Genomic DNA, 15,174 nt, shown 5'->3' with positions numbered 1-15,174 from the left:
GGTTCCCGGGTGTAGTTCCCGCCATACATCACCAAGACCCAGGGCAGACAAAGTTAAACAGCTTCGTGGGGAGGTTCGGGTTGCGTTGTCTAAGGTGCGAGCGATCTAAGGTGTTGCACATGACGTCATTGAAATCGCCTCCCAGGAACCACTTGTCCGATTGGTGCCTACCCATCAAGGAGGTCAGGTCATCAAGGAGTTCCTGCCCCAGCCCAGGTGCGGAATAAATGGTAACAAGTCCCAGTGTTTCTTCCCAGAGTGTCCCAAGCGCCATCACGTAGCGTCCCCGAGGGTCCTGCTCTAGTGCATGCAAGACAAACGGGACCCGTTTATGTATAAGAATGAGGGTGCCCCTGGATCCCATGGTATATCCCGCATGGAAGGCGGTCTTGTAATTGGTGCGTAGAAATAATTTACAGTGTGCCCCCGCAAGGTGTGTTTCAGTGAGCAGAGCCACGTCAGGGGAGTATCTGGAAAGTAGCTGCTTGACCAGACGTCTTTTGATCGTGGAGCCCATCCCATTCACGTTCCAGGTGAGAACCTTTAGAGAGCTGGAGCGCGTGGACATGGATGGGTGAGATTGGTCAAGTGGCATCTAGTAGAGGGATAAGCAGGCTGCCCCGGAGGGTGCAGCCCCAGTGTGTGAACATGCGGTGCAAAAGAGATAAAGATTGAGGTCTGAAGCGCTGTTCCTGTGTGGTGTGGTCCCAACTGGCCAAGAGCTCCACCATCCCTGGAGAACTACCAGGGAGGGTCGGTCCGGAAATAACAAAAAAGGTTCCCCAACTAACTCCTCCCTCCCCCTCCCTATACTCCACCCCAACTTGAAGTACCTGTCGACCCAACATTGCTGACAATCAAAAAGAGTAGATTGTCAGCTTTAACTGCCCTTATTAAAGTTCAACTAGAAAGTCAGGGGGGGCTGTGATGGTGTTGTACCCCCTCTTAAACACCCAAGTGGGAGGGCAGCGATCCCCCGCTTACCGCATTACAAGTGTGAAATCGCCTTCAGTAGACCCATGGCTTTGTTTTGTCAGTGACCACAGAGTGGGTACCCCGTGGGCAAGGCCCTCGGCGGGTTCAGGATGGTGGCCCATCACCCCCATCTTCTAGCGGGTCTGGTAGTGGTGGCCGGTCCGGCCTGGGATGTTGCTCCGGTGATGGTCTGGGGTTCCTGTTTCTGTTATTGTTACCTCGGGGTGCGGACCAGTCTCCTTCAATGTGCTGCTCCGCCCAGCGCCATGCCTCTCCAGGATCATCGAAGTGGACCGTCTTGCCTCTGTGATAAACTTTTAATTGTGCGGGAAACAGGAGGCCGTACTTGACTCCCAATGTCTGCAGTTGCTTCTTAAGCTTCCCAAAGGACTGTCTCACTTTCTGTGCTTCCCTGGTATAGTCGGGGAGGAAGGCCAGTCTAGATCCGTTGAATGTAATTGTGCCCTTGGATCTTGCGAGTTGTAAGAGCGCATCCGGGTCTGGATAGTTTAAGAACCTCGCAATCACGGTGCGTGGGGGAGCGCCAGGCAGTGGTCTACCTGCAGGCATTCGGTGCGCTCTCTCGATGGAAAAGAACTTTGAAAAGGACTGCAAGTCGAACAGGTCTGTTAACAATTGTTCCAAAAAGAGTTCCATGCAGGGCCCTTCCTCTTTCTCGGGAATACCAAGGATGCGAACGTTATTGCGTCTGGACCTTCCCTCGCTCTCCTCCACCCTGGCCCCCGGCGTCTTGAGTGTGGCTGAGATTCCACAGATCTGTTGCTGCACATTGTGTAGGCGCCATCTTCTGTCGTCGCAATCCGTTGTTCTGCCTCACCAGTGAGCGCAGACAGCTTTTGGAGGTCGTGTCTAAGGAGGGAGACGTCGAGGCTTATGCGGTCTATCTTCTGCTCCATAGATGAGCGGGAATCTGCAATGGCCGCCATGACATCTTTAAGCGAGAGCGCATGTTCAGTCTCCATCTCGTCGGGATGTAGCGATTGGAAATCTGTCTGTTGTGATGAGGGCACAGTATATTGTTCAATTCTGTTCTGCATGTTGGGTTTCCTCGTCTTTTCTTTCCCCATGGTCGCGCCCCGATCCTGGGGCAGTAGCTCGATAACAGTGTTATTACCAAGGGCCTTCGGTGGTGTTCCACCCCCTCTCCGTGTGCTCCGTGTCCCTGGGCTGTAGTCTCAGTGCGGAAGGCGTCTGACGTCTAGGCCGGTGTTGCCGGTTCTTTTCCTTCTCGGGGTGCCCCCTCTGCGAGCGTTGGTTCTGCAATGCAAGGCAAAACGTGCAAGTAGTATATGAGTTGGTGCCTCGGTACAGCGAGTTCTTTCAGGATCTGTACTCCGGACCTTCCCGCTCGTCAAAGCCACCCCGTTCCTCCAGTGGCCAATTCGCCAGCTCCACTGCGCACTGGAGCGGATTATTGGGGAAGACCCGGGAGCCGCTCTCGACGAGGCCCGGCTCTTCTTCACAGATATGGCGGGTGGGGAAACCAGTTCGCGTCCCGGGGGGAGGGCAGGAGGGATGCCCGAGGCACTCGCTTGCAGGGTCCAGCCTCGGCCGCCTTGACACGGGGCGAGGCCCGGGCCCGGATCCTCAGGGCCAGGGCGAGTCGTCCACCTCCCCCGCCGTTCCGCTCAACCCCGGGTCCGGTTCGTCGTGAGGCCGCCCCTTAAGGTTCGCGTAGGAGCGCCCAGCTCCTTCCGCGGTCTTTTCCCCGACCGAGACCGTCGTAGCATCTCGTCACCCAGGGCGTGCCGTTTGTTAAGTCTCTTCACATAGGCGGCCATTTTAGGAGAGCGCCAAGCGGTTCCTCGTCCTCCTTCGCCTCGACGTATCTTCGTGCCCTGCTACCGAATATTTTCACCGCCTGGACCGAGTGAGCACCACGGTTCCCGCTAAGCATAGAGGTAGTTTTCAAGTTTTATAATTAGTGATATCAGGCAATTTATCAGGATTCATGCGGCAATCGCAGGAGCGATGGAGAGCTACGTCCTCCTCATCCCGCTGCTAGCCACGCCCCCTCGGCCAGTCTTATTGAACGCCACAACGGAATCTTGAAGTCCAAAATCAGTAAAATCTGTGCAGGCAGCAAATTAAGTTGGGTAGATGCATTACCAATAGCGTTACTGTGTATGCGAACATCAGTGCAGGCCAGAACTGGGCTCTCCCCATATGAAATCATAATGGAGAGACCGGCGAATGTGTGGTGCGCACCTCAGCCGAAGAGAATGAGAGAGGTAGAATACCCTGTACTCAGCATTTATTGTAATCTGTTAGTAAAGAAACTGTGTTTGATTCATCAGCAGGTGCAGGAGGCTTTACCGGTGCGGTATACTGGCCCAGGACATGCATTGGAGCCAGGAACCTGGGTGCTGATCAGAAACTACAAACGGAAAACATTGCTGGCACCCAGGTGGCGTGGGCCGTACCAAATACTCCTGACCACGCAGACAGCGATACGCATGGGTGGACGGAAGGCGTGGATTCATGCCATGCACGCCAAGAAAGTCCCATCGCCATTTGACACGTCAACTGATCGGGACAAAGACCAGAAAGAGACAGCAGCGGTTCCAGAAACGAAAAATGCCATTGGCAGTCCCTTGCCACAAAAGCTGCCTGATCCTGAAACAAAGCCTGATGAGATTGCCATAAAAGCGGAAGGGCAAAGAGTGCCTCTATGTTGTCCAGCAAATGCTGCACCCCTTCTGGCGGACATCAAGCGCATACCTCTGTGGCGCCCACCATATTCTGTTGCGTCACAGCCTGCATTGTCGCCTGGGCACCCATCATCATCTGCCATTGTGCCCCAGGCTGACTCCAAGCTTGAGACCGGAAGTGCACCCACACTATTTGTCGATCACGCGATACCAGGAGCAAATCGGTACAACCTGCCTCTGTTTCCTATTTTCGGATGAAGTGGGAACCGGAGGCCTAGAGGAGGGTGGCGTAAGAGTTGTGCAAGTCAGACAGCTCACCAAACGCAACTCCTCGGTGCTAAATCCATGTGTCAGGAACCCGAGCGAACAAGCGGGGCGCACGTGGTACAAAGGCAGCTGCTCTGAAATTCTAGAGCCATGTGCAAAATGCACGGAGGCCTTACCAAATGAATAAGCAATCCAGGCAGATAGCAAACTGGCATAGAAAGACTGTAGACATTGATTGAACTATTTCAACATCCTGAGAAGCACATGAACAAAAGGTATTCACGACGAGCACAGCAGAAGAAGAAGGACGAGAGAAGAATGTCGGAACCAGCAAATGCCCCCTCCTGCACCAATGCTGATAGCGAGTTAAACACAATGGGCCTCATTACGACCCTGGCGGTAAGGGGTTAGCGCCAGCGTTAGCTGCGCCGACCCCTTACCGCCAATCACGAGTTCCCTTTCCGCCATGGCGGATTTTACACCTGCTTCTAGCGGGTGTAAAAGACCATGGCGGTAAGGGAACTTGATGTTAATTACGCCACCGTAATTTACGGTGGCGTAATTAACGCCTTCCCCACTCCCATTATGCCCTATGGGGCAAAAATGGGAATGGGGAAGGGTAAATGGGGATTGGGGACTTACCGCCCCGCCGACCTCGGAATGGGGCGGTAAGTCCGCCAACCACCATGGCGTAAACGTAGTTTACGCCATGGTGGTAAAGTCACGGCCCAGGCGGTAACTTACCGCCTGGGTCGTAATGAGGCCCAATACATAGTAAGGTGAAAAAAGGACATGGTTGAAAGAATTGTATGTTGGGTCTAACCATAATAATGTGTATAATGAGTATATTAGCCCCAATATTGACCATATCAGTATTATGGTACCTAGAAGAAACGCACCCTCTTGAAGTACTTTTGCTTATTGTGAACATTTCCACAACGGAAAGTCCAGTCCATGTGATCTCCTATACCTTGTCCCCAATGGAAGACAAACATAGGGAAGGATATGGGAACAACACATTGCTATTAATAATGAATATGACACACTCAATCCTAAGAAAAAACAATTGTTGGGTTTGTGCCCACTCGCCTCAACATGGTGGCAAAGGAATACGATGGTATGTACAGCCCCTGCCATTGACTTCTGCATGCTATGCCTCTCTGAGTGCCTTATACTATGGGAAATGGAACGAAAGTGAAACTGGTCAACTAGATAAAACAAACATGAATAAATTCGAGGAAGTGATTATGAAACCGGTGGGTTGCTCCATATTCCATAAAAGACGATTAATTACACCAGCAATAATGCCACAGGATAGATTGTCTGTATTTATAAAACTTCTGTGATCACATTCCACATGAACCCACAGGGGAATAAGGATGCGGAACCCCCTTCATATACAGTGAATTATAACCCTCATTCTGTCCCATTCTGTTTAAAGAAAAAGGGTACTTTCCAGGTAGGAACATTTGCCAGATGCAGGAACATAGCATTCCTTGATAAAGAAGTGGAACCAATATATGTGGGAGATCCTGTGCATTTCATATGTGGATAAAAAGCATATCCTTGGTTACCTAGGAACTGGGGAGGCACGTGTTATTTGGGATTTCTGTTTCCTGGGGTGTTTCTTTTAAAAACATCAGATATAACCAGATTGACCAGGTCACGACCCTGCTGGAAAATTGAAGACGGTTGATTGTAGGGGACATAGCAAAATCATTCATACCATTTTGGGGCCAGGCGACAAACTCTTATAACATAAGACAACTGTCGAGGATATTGGAAGAAACAATAAATGGAACCACTGATATATTACATGATATGACTCTTGAAGAGAAAGGAATTAGATTGATGTCACTGCAAAATAGAATGGCCCTTGATATAATCTTAGTTGATCGAGGCGGTGTTTGCAAAATCGTGGGATCAGCGTGTTGCGTATTTGTAAGTGACTCCTCCCCCACGATTTTTGAGGTGATAAGAAAATTGCATGTATTAAGCTCGGATCTCCACCCCCCCTGAAGGAGGCTGGGAATTGAACATAAGCTCCTGGTTTTGGGAAGTGTTCCTGGGGATGGAAGCTATTTGAAATCCTAGTAGCAATCCTAGGAATAGTCATGACATGTTGTTGTTGCATACATTGTCTCCCTATAGTATGTACTGAAATTAGTGAAGAATGTGTACAAATGATGGAAAGAAAAAACATTACTAAATCAAGCACTCACAATAGTAATGAATCTGAAACCATTAAAGAATTAATGGCAATCGTCATTGATAATAATAAGGAGGAGACAACAAGTGTATATGAGTCAGAATTTGAATCAGATTCCGAATCTGATCCAAATACTTGGTCGGAGGAGGATGCAATGTATGGATGAGGCATTTGGCATACGGCCAAGAGGAGGGTTTGTCAGTCCAAAAATAGTAAACACCCCTTGGGCGGAAGGAAAGCATGATAAATTGGTTGGCTGAAGACCAATCGCCTCATTTACAGTGTTAAGAATATATACTCATTAGTTATTACGTAGCTATCAGTTCAACTAGAGTGAGGCCATTTTAAGATGACCAGAATCGCCATTTTGTTTTCTCTCTGCTCTCTCTAACGTTGCCACTTTGCCTCATGTAAAACTGCTTTGCTGTAGTTATTATTTCGCTTCAATGATCCAAGGCTAAGAAACATGTTGAAACATTACACTGGAAAGCCAGACAGAAATGCCCGATTCCCTCCCTCGCATATCCTTGAATGCAGGGAGCAAGGCATTTTAATCAGTACACAAATGCAAGTGAGTCTCCTGAACGAATAGCAATGTATGAAACTAGCATTTAAAGAGTTGAATTATGTTCTACTTTACGGCCCCCCTTTCTGAGCACAGTGAGGCCCCGGAGAGCGGGCTGACCTCTAGAGCAAGAATCGAAACTAAGAGATAGTGAGGCCTGGTATGTGCCAGTCTCCTACGCGCAGCTTGCCCATGAAAACAGAAACGCTGTGTTCTCTCAAATAAAGAATGGTGTCTGTAAAATTGGAGATTGCAAACCGTTACTAAATATGGTGGTCTAAGGTGTCATATTTGTCACAATGGTCAATCATCACCTCCAATTCAAAGGAAAATGAATTGGGGGCGGCATCGAATGTGTCATACTGTGTCATTGCTGATTGTAAGGTACTCCTTTTGTATATATGTAACTGATGTATGTCTCTCACTCTCTTGCGTCCCCCGAGGTCTGTTAGACAACCGTCGCGGGGCGTGGGACCATTTGGCCAACTGGGACTATTTTGTATTGCAATAAACCCTAGATTTTGGGAACAGAACCTCGTGTCTGGCGTATCCATTCGTGTGTGGTGATTGTTCCTTGTTTCCACATCCGAGTGTCCCTCAGGGGCCCCTTCAATGTAACCAGTCAAGACAGACAGAAAGGTTTTTTGGACTCCGAGCAACTCCAGAGCAGTTCTTTGTAGCCCAACAGTCCTATTCCATGCCACCAAATCCACAACCGTCTCAAACATTTGCAAGCGTATGTCTGGGAAAGCCGGCAAGGGGCTCAGGTGCACAGAAAAAGGACAGAAAAAAGCATTACCCTTCAGCACCACAGCCATCTGCAGTCCTGGCAAAACTGGTTTGACCCCCCACCCACCTACACCTGAGCCCAGTATCAGACACCAGTGCGCAGCAGGTTGGAGGGTTTCTATTCGTTTTGAGAGTTTTTTTACAATAGAACAGTGGATTCGGCAGATTTCATCAAAAAGGTACAGTCTCACTTGTGAGTGTTTGCCTTCACATTGCCTTCATAATACCAGAGCCAAGCAAGTTCTGAAGAAAAGCTATTGCAGTTAATCAAACAAATGGTTAAAAAGTGTGGTATTGTCAAAAGGTTAAATAGATGTTATCATTCAGTGTACTACTTGAGATTTTTTCTAATCACCAAAAAAAGCCATGAAAATACATGAAAAAGGGTTACTTTGGCTGAGATCGTTTGGACATTATCCCTTGATGATTGGATGGTGTCTCCAGATTTGCATGATGCACACAGTACGGGGGAATAATGTTTGTAAATATCGCTTTTTTTAAAAATTGGGCAAATCAGCCGCATGGCCCATACATACCAACACTATTTGGGCCCTAATGTTCCTCAATAAAATGCCATACACAGCCTTTCGAGATGCTGTTTATCATTTCACCACTTGTTTTTTAGGGGTTTGAAAAGCCATCTCTACAATACATGCCAGTTTTGCCCCCTTTAGGATAACTTGGGAATCTTTCAGAAAGAGAACTGATGATGGTCAGACAGTCAGATGTCTCTGTCTGTCTACATTCTCAGCCAGTCAACAATCGGGTCCAGAACAGGTCAGAGGTTAGCAGCAGTAGTTCCTGGTATTTCTGTCTGTGGGGCCACTTGAGGTAAAGAGTTGCTGAAATAGAACAGCTGCTGAACCTGGTGTTTCGATATAGTAGAGGACATCATCAGTGATGGAAGGTGCAGAGGGGTTCCAGTGACAGCAGGTTGGTTAGAAGGAGCGCAGCGCTACCTGCATTGCCTATGTTAACCTGGGGGTTCCTCTGTGTTTTCCGTTACAGTTCTGGGTATTCAGCAGCCACAGTTCTGAGATGCCCCTTATTGCTGGTCTGACTGGCATCTTTCCATGTCTGTCAATTCATAGAACAAGCCTTAAGTCTTCATGGGAGGAGGGATCTCAAGGGCCTGTGACTTTATCGGGGCAGAGCTTTGCCATCAGAAGGATCAGAAGGGTATTGCAAGCTTGCAGAATCAAACCGGGTTTTCGTACCTAGGCCTTCGGGTGACATCTTCGCCTGTGCTTCAAAACTCATTCCAGTGTTCTACAAACCAGATGTGCCCTTAATATTTATGGTGATTTGGGGATGAGGAAGGAGCCCAGGCCAGAGTGACATCTATGCAAACATTCTCGAGGCTGTCTGAGGATTGGGCAACAACATTTTAATTTCGCAGGTTCCTTCCCAGGCTTTCACTCAGGTTTCTATTCAAGAAGCCATGTTTGTAGTCCACTCACTCACTGGGAGTAATTTCTGACTGTAGCAGTATGCACTGAGTTTTACAATGGGGGTCCTGGTAGGGACACCCTTCATTGTACCGCAGTCTAGATGCAAATCACAATCACAAAAAGTGTACCAATGTAAACCACACAAGTGGTGCAAGAAGACCTGCACTAGGCTACATGGTGTTCCTTTAAAGTGGGTGGCTTCTCTCAGTAGTGCATAGGGTGTTCATGTCTCTAACGAGGACTTGCTGAGGACTTATCATTGAAATGTTGGGTAAATCGGTTAGGAATTTCCAAACAATACAGCGGCCCACTCTACAGTGGCAGTATCTGGCTTTTGATCTCACACAGGTACTCACACAATTTGCCAGGTATTGGTAGCATATCTCCAAGTACACAGGCCATTTGCCAGTTATTGCCATCATATGCCAACGTAGTACCATCAATTGCAAGGTATTGCCACATGCTCTGTTCCTCATATAGTAGTTATTACCACTGTATAAGAAGTGTTGGCATCAAATGGCCAGGTATTTACACTATGTAACAGTTTTTTTTAAATCAAATGCCCAGGCACTGCATCATTTTCTGGGCATTTCCATAGTTATCTGGGTATCATAGTGCATCATATGCCCATGTACTGCAATTGTTTGCCATCTAATACCATAATATTCCCAGATACACAGATCATTGCAAGGTATTGCCATCACATACCGAGGTACTGCCATTGTTTGATAGGTAATGCTATAATATGCATGTATATTCACATTATTGCTACATGTGGGCATCAGAAAACTAGGTACTGACACTGTTTGCCAGGTATTGTCATAATTTTCTCAGGTACTTGCACGACTGCCAAGTATTTCTATCATTTCCCATGTACACATGTCATTTGCCTGCTTTTGCCATCAAATGCCCAGGCACTTGCACCATTGTCAGATACTGCAATTACCTTCACAGATGCTCACACCACTGGCCAGGCATTATCATCATTTCTCCAGGTATCCACACCGTTTGTAAAATATTTCCACCATTTTCCCATGTACTCACATCATTTGCCAGTTAATGGCATCATACGCCCAGCTAGTCCCGCTAGTTGCCAAACTTTGCCACCAAAACTCAATTATTCACACCAATGCCACCGATTCCCATCATAAGCCCATTTACTCCCATCCTTTGCCAGGTAATGCCATGCCATGCGCAAATAATTTAACCACACCATTCAATGTATGAATGAATGAATCAGGACAGTTGTACAGTTTCTTTTTTTGGACCGAACACACTGATGGTGCCAAATATTGCCATCATATGTCCAGATACTCCATTGTTTGACAAGTAATGACAGTATGTGCTCTGGTACTAAAACTACTGCTTTGTATTGCCATGAAAAGCTTAGGTGCTCACACAGTGATAAGGCATTGCCATCAAAGGTCAGTGTACTTCCATTGTAGGCAGGGCCAGGAAGAGTTGGATTCATCAGGGATCACAGCATCACAGCGCTTCCTCTATCCCACCCACTGGTCTAATCTTACTGCCTTTGAAACATGGGTTCAAAGTCCCAGTGCTTTCTCCTGCCCCACCAGCCTCCTGGTCCAACTGCCAAAGGCATTGTGGTCTAGAGAGGTGGGCGCAGCAGGAGGAGGGCAGTGATAGTCTGATCCTCTCACATGCACCAGCAGCACTGTGAAGCCATGGAGGAGCCAGCTACGGGTGTGGAGTTGTACCTTCCAAGTGCTCCTCCTACCCCTCCCATTTGCTTTGCACATTTGACAGTGGCAGGAGGAAAGTACTTTGCAAACCCATTGTCAAAAACTGAGAGGTCTCCCATAGGGGCTTGCAGGATGACAAGGGGAGTGTGGCAAGACTCTTCACTGAGTGCAGCATGGGAGGGCATGCTATCCTTACTCTCCTGCCAACTTTATGTTGGTACAAAGATTTGTTGAGGGGATAGTTTTGCTGAGCTAAACTACTGTATTCCCATAGGAGTACATGTGACCCAACATACAACATTGTTTTGCTGATTTGCTGTCTAAGGCACAAGCAAGAAGCAGGGGTGGACTTGCCTACAGGGAACTCTGGCGATTTTCTGGTGGGCCTCTGCATCATGGGTCTCTTTTGTGTAGTTACCTATTTAATTTCTACATTTTCTCATGGGAAAGGGGTTGGGCTTGCTCACACTATGTAGCTCACACTATGTAATATGGTGCCACTTGGAAAACAATTTCCAGGGTCTCTTATGGTTCCCAGTCCACCCCTGGCAAGAAGCCAAAACAAGATACATAACAATATTTAAAGAATAAGGAAAATAAAGTGTATTCTAAAGTGAATGCCAAAATCAGTTCAGATACCCGGTCAGATTGATGTACTTTTCAATCAGTATGTACTATTGAACTAAAGACGTTCCATTTATGTTTGAGTCATGCAAGACTAAATGCAATTTGTTGCAGGGAGGTACAGAAACAGAGGGACCACATCACTGAACTCCTTTCGGCACAGCTCAAGGAAAAGCTTGATAATGAAGATGCCAGGATTGCAAATGCAATTGCATTTCTTGAAGAAAAGGCACAGCAAGAGTTCAAAGGAAAGGAAGATAAGATAAAAGCTGCACTGAAATCTATTAATGAACACCGAATTGCTATGGTAAGTTTCACGGGGAACAAAAACAGAACTTTGCACTTACAGACTGTCTTTGTCATATGTCCAGATACTCTGATTATAATGTCAGTGTATGCTCTGGTAATAAAGCTACTGCTTCGTACTGCTATTAAAAGCTTAGGTTTAGTTGTCCCCAGAACATTTGTGTACATTCGGCATATAGCGTGTGTTAGGTGATCAGGCTACACACTTCCTCCTCTGTAGACCTGTTTGAATCTTCAATCATCCTTTTGTAAATTGTATAGAATTAAAGGGTTTGACGGGGAAGATGTAATTTCATACACAGAGTAGCTGTCATATTAACTTCCAAATATCAAAGGCAATAAAGAAATAATTGTGAGTGGATTCACAGGATGTGCAAGAACGACCACTAGATTCTCATTATTTTGGGAGCAATACTACAGATCTGACAGTAAATCTGACTATATACACTAGTTAGTATTGTAGTAATCTGCTGTTCTGGTTAATGTTGTTCAGATGCAGGAAATACAACTTAGTATGCCGAATGAGATATGTTTAGTGTTTGCTCGCAATAATGACCTTGTTTCCTAGTCTTACTGCCGATTTAGAAGAAAATCTTTATGGCAGTGATCTGGCTTATCTATCATCAGAACCAGGAATCTAAAATCTCTCACTCGAACGTTGCTACCTACAGTTAACTCATCTGTATTTTCATTTTGCTAATTCTCAAGAGGACTACTAAGAATCTTCACTTGGCATGGTTTAAGATCACTATAGCCTTATATCCCACAGCTACGGCTTTAATGAATGTAAAGAACTAAGGAGCTGAGCAAACAGAAGTGAAAGCAGCTAATCTGGGATCAGGCTCCTTCACAAGATGGTATAGCCTTTAATGATGGGCTATTAGGTTATTAGCACCTGGGTTGGCTAAGAATGGCTTCAGCACCCGGGCAGACTACGAGCCGCTTGGGTGCTAAGTTTTTAGACTGTCTTAGCATGACAGGAGTGGGGGGGCGATTTATGGAAAGTCCTGCTTTTTTGCAGAGGGTTGGGGATCTGGTACTCCAAATGAGTGGTTAATGAAAGAACGAGACTTAACCAGCCATCTTCTTGGCCTATAAGAAACTCTCCTCTCTGGTTCACTGGAACTCCATCCTGGTGGCAATCTGGACTTCTCCAAGACTCCTTCAGTTTAGGAAAGAACTGAAGGACCTGGCTCTTCCAACAACACCTTGGAGCAACCTAGATTGCGGCTATCTTGTACACACCCCCATCAGTATATTATACTATGATCATTGTTACTAATGTTTACTTGATCACTTGTTAAGATCTTGCTACCAGTGTTTTGCTCTATGACCCGTACAGTGCTCCGCTGCTCCTGAGCTCTGTTGCTCCCGATGTTCGCGCTATAGAAATATATAATATTCATCTATATATATATAAAATGGAAAATCTGTCAGTTTGTCTGTTTGTTCCTCATACAATACCACACCATTTCACCTATCTGTGTGAAAGCAGCAAAACATCAAGGTGGTCGCAGAAAGACGGACAGAGCACATTTAAAGTGTTTGGACGTGAGGAACAGAACATTTCAAGGCCCTACCATGCACTATTTCTGAGATATTTGCACACCGAAGTGCAAAACATCACTGTGGTCATAGAAGGACCAGACAATGCTAATTTTAACCGTCTCAGCGGCAAGAACAAAACTTAAAGGTCCCTGACAACATAAAAACATGTTTCAAGGCCCTAGGATGCACGTTTCAGAGATATCTGCATCACAATGCACCGCTTCATACTGCACCATACCAGGGTGAGGCGACAGATGGGGAAAGCGCACAGAATGTCCCATTATGCTGCAGCACGCCCATTCTCCCCTCCCCTCCACGTCTGCTCCGTGATTTTCAGCAATTGATGAGTGTTGTCATGTCTGCCTACAGAACCTGTGCAAAGTACGAGCACGTTTTGTTAGTATAAATAATCTATATATATAATACGCTTAGGTATGTTTCCATACTCAGCTGATGCAATCTTTCAGTGTTAGGTTGTCTCATCTGCTATCCAAATGGCAAAGTGCACCTCTGTGTGCCCTTCCACTTCAACAACAGCTATAATTTTAACAGACTGAACATGGTTCTATGCGGTGTGAGAGACCTGAGGGTATTCTCACTCTTACTCCCCTTGGATCCTCTGCGCAGGTGGCTAGGGAAAGGCCATCCCTCTTGGATCCTGACCCTGGGGCTGGAGAAGTGAGGAGGATCACCTGGGTGAGGGGTCCTTGAGGATTGGGAGTCGGATGCCCTCGGGTGAGAAATGGTATCCCCCTTTCCCTATTGACGACCAACCTAACCCTCCCCGGCTCCCCTTATTTTCCCACATGTGACACTTGACAGTACTGGGACAAAGAAGAGGCAACTAAGAGTGATAAAGACTACACCCTTTCACCACTTTAGTACTGGGACGAGGAAGATGCCTACTAAGAGCTGTGAGGGCTTTAATTATGGTCAGGCAGGGCTAATCAAGCATCCACACCTGCAGACCAGCTAAGCAGGGAAGAGAGCAACAGGGAGACCTGTATGGGAGAGACCAGCAAGAGACCCTTGTGAGTAGGCAGCCATGGTGGGACCGGAGAAAGAGCCAGGACGCCGGCAATTACCCCAGAGGACTTGTGGGACCTGATACGAGTGGGCTGTGTATCCTCCACAGGCCTGGGAGCCTCCATAGCACAGAAATAGCAGCAGGAACTGCTAATGAGCCCAGATGAAGTGCCGCTGTGTAAAGAGAAACACACGCTAGGCGAGCGGGAAGTCCCAGGAACCACCGGGAAGAGACACAGAAGGCTGGTGAGTGTCGAGAGGGCGCTCAAGCACCGGACACTCCTATGGGACCACAAGTGAGCAACGGTCTGTGAAAGTAAACAAATAAATGTATATTTAATACTGAACTCCATGGAAACTTAATATTTAAACAAAAACATGCATGTTGAATACCAAATTAAATGGAATCTTAAAATCGAGTAACATAAGTGTACATTGAACACTGAAGTGAAAGTAAACAATATCGAATGCATGTTGCACAACGATTGAACTCAACTTTTAAGTCAAGTACATTAAAGGCTGAAGAGAGCCATATAGTGAACTTTTATTAATGAATTCAGTGAGGCAAGACTACAGATTGGCAAGAGTTGTGTGGCACATAGTGGCACATGGTGGCAGAGCCACACGGCTACCAAGGAGAAGCCACAGGAGTACAATAATACACATAAAGCCAAGAGGCCAATAAAAGGGACTAAGAGAAGGTGACTTGGTGCAACGGAGAAAGTGCCAGTGAACCTGTGTGGGCTGTTGAGCCCAGAGATCCGGGTTGCACGACCTGTGATGGGTGGACCATGCAGTCTAACAACTGCGCCTAGACCAGAGAGCCATGATGGTGAAAGATAAGGAAACTGTGAAACAACCCAATGAAACCACTCCAAATGAACTGGCGAGGTAAGCCAGAAAAAGGGTCAGGTTGGCCTGTGTATTGTTAAGACTTTTTGAAAAGATTGAAGCAGGTGTAAGTGGTGAAGTTGAAGTCTTGGGGATGGGAACACTGAGACTTACAGGGACCACACTTGTTGTCTTGAGATTGGAGTCT

The 15,174-nt window shown here is 46.8% G+C and overlaps 1 protein-coding gene across 1 annotated transcript in view; it reads left to right on the top strand.

Moving 5' to 3' along the window:
* CFAP210 (cilia and flagella associated protein 210) overlaps positions 1-15,174 on the top strand; it is a 478,304-nt gene that overhangs the window by 344,690 nt on the left and 118,440 nt on the right. Inside the window, exon 7 of the mRNA XM_069616166.1 lies at positions 11,370-11,562. Within this exon, the coding sequence (XP_069472267.1) occupies positions 11,370-11,562 (193 nt within the window). The remainder of the gene's footprint in view (positions 1-11,369; positions 11,563-15,174) is intronic.

Source organism: Ambystoma mexicanum, chromosome 9, assembly GCF_040938575.1.
Source record: "Ambystoma mexicanum isolate Mex_15411 chromosome 9, UKY_AmexF1_1, whole genome shotgun sequence".
Classification (NCBI taxonomy): domain Eukaryota; kingdom Metazoa; phylum Chordata; class Amphibia; order Caudata; family Ambystomatidae; genus Ambystoma; species Ambystoma mexicanum.
This window is presented reverse-complemented; position numbering and strand designations above follow the sequence as displayed.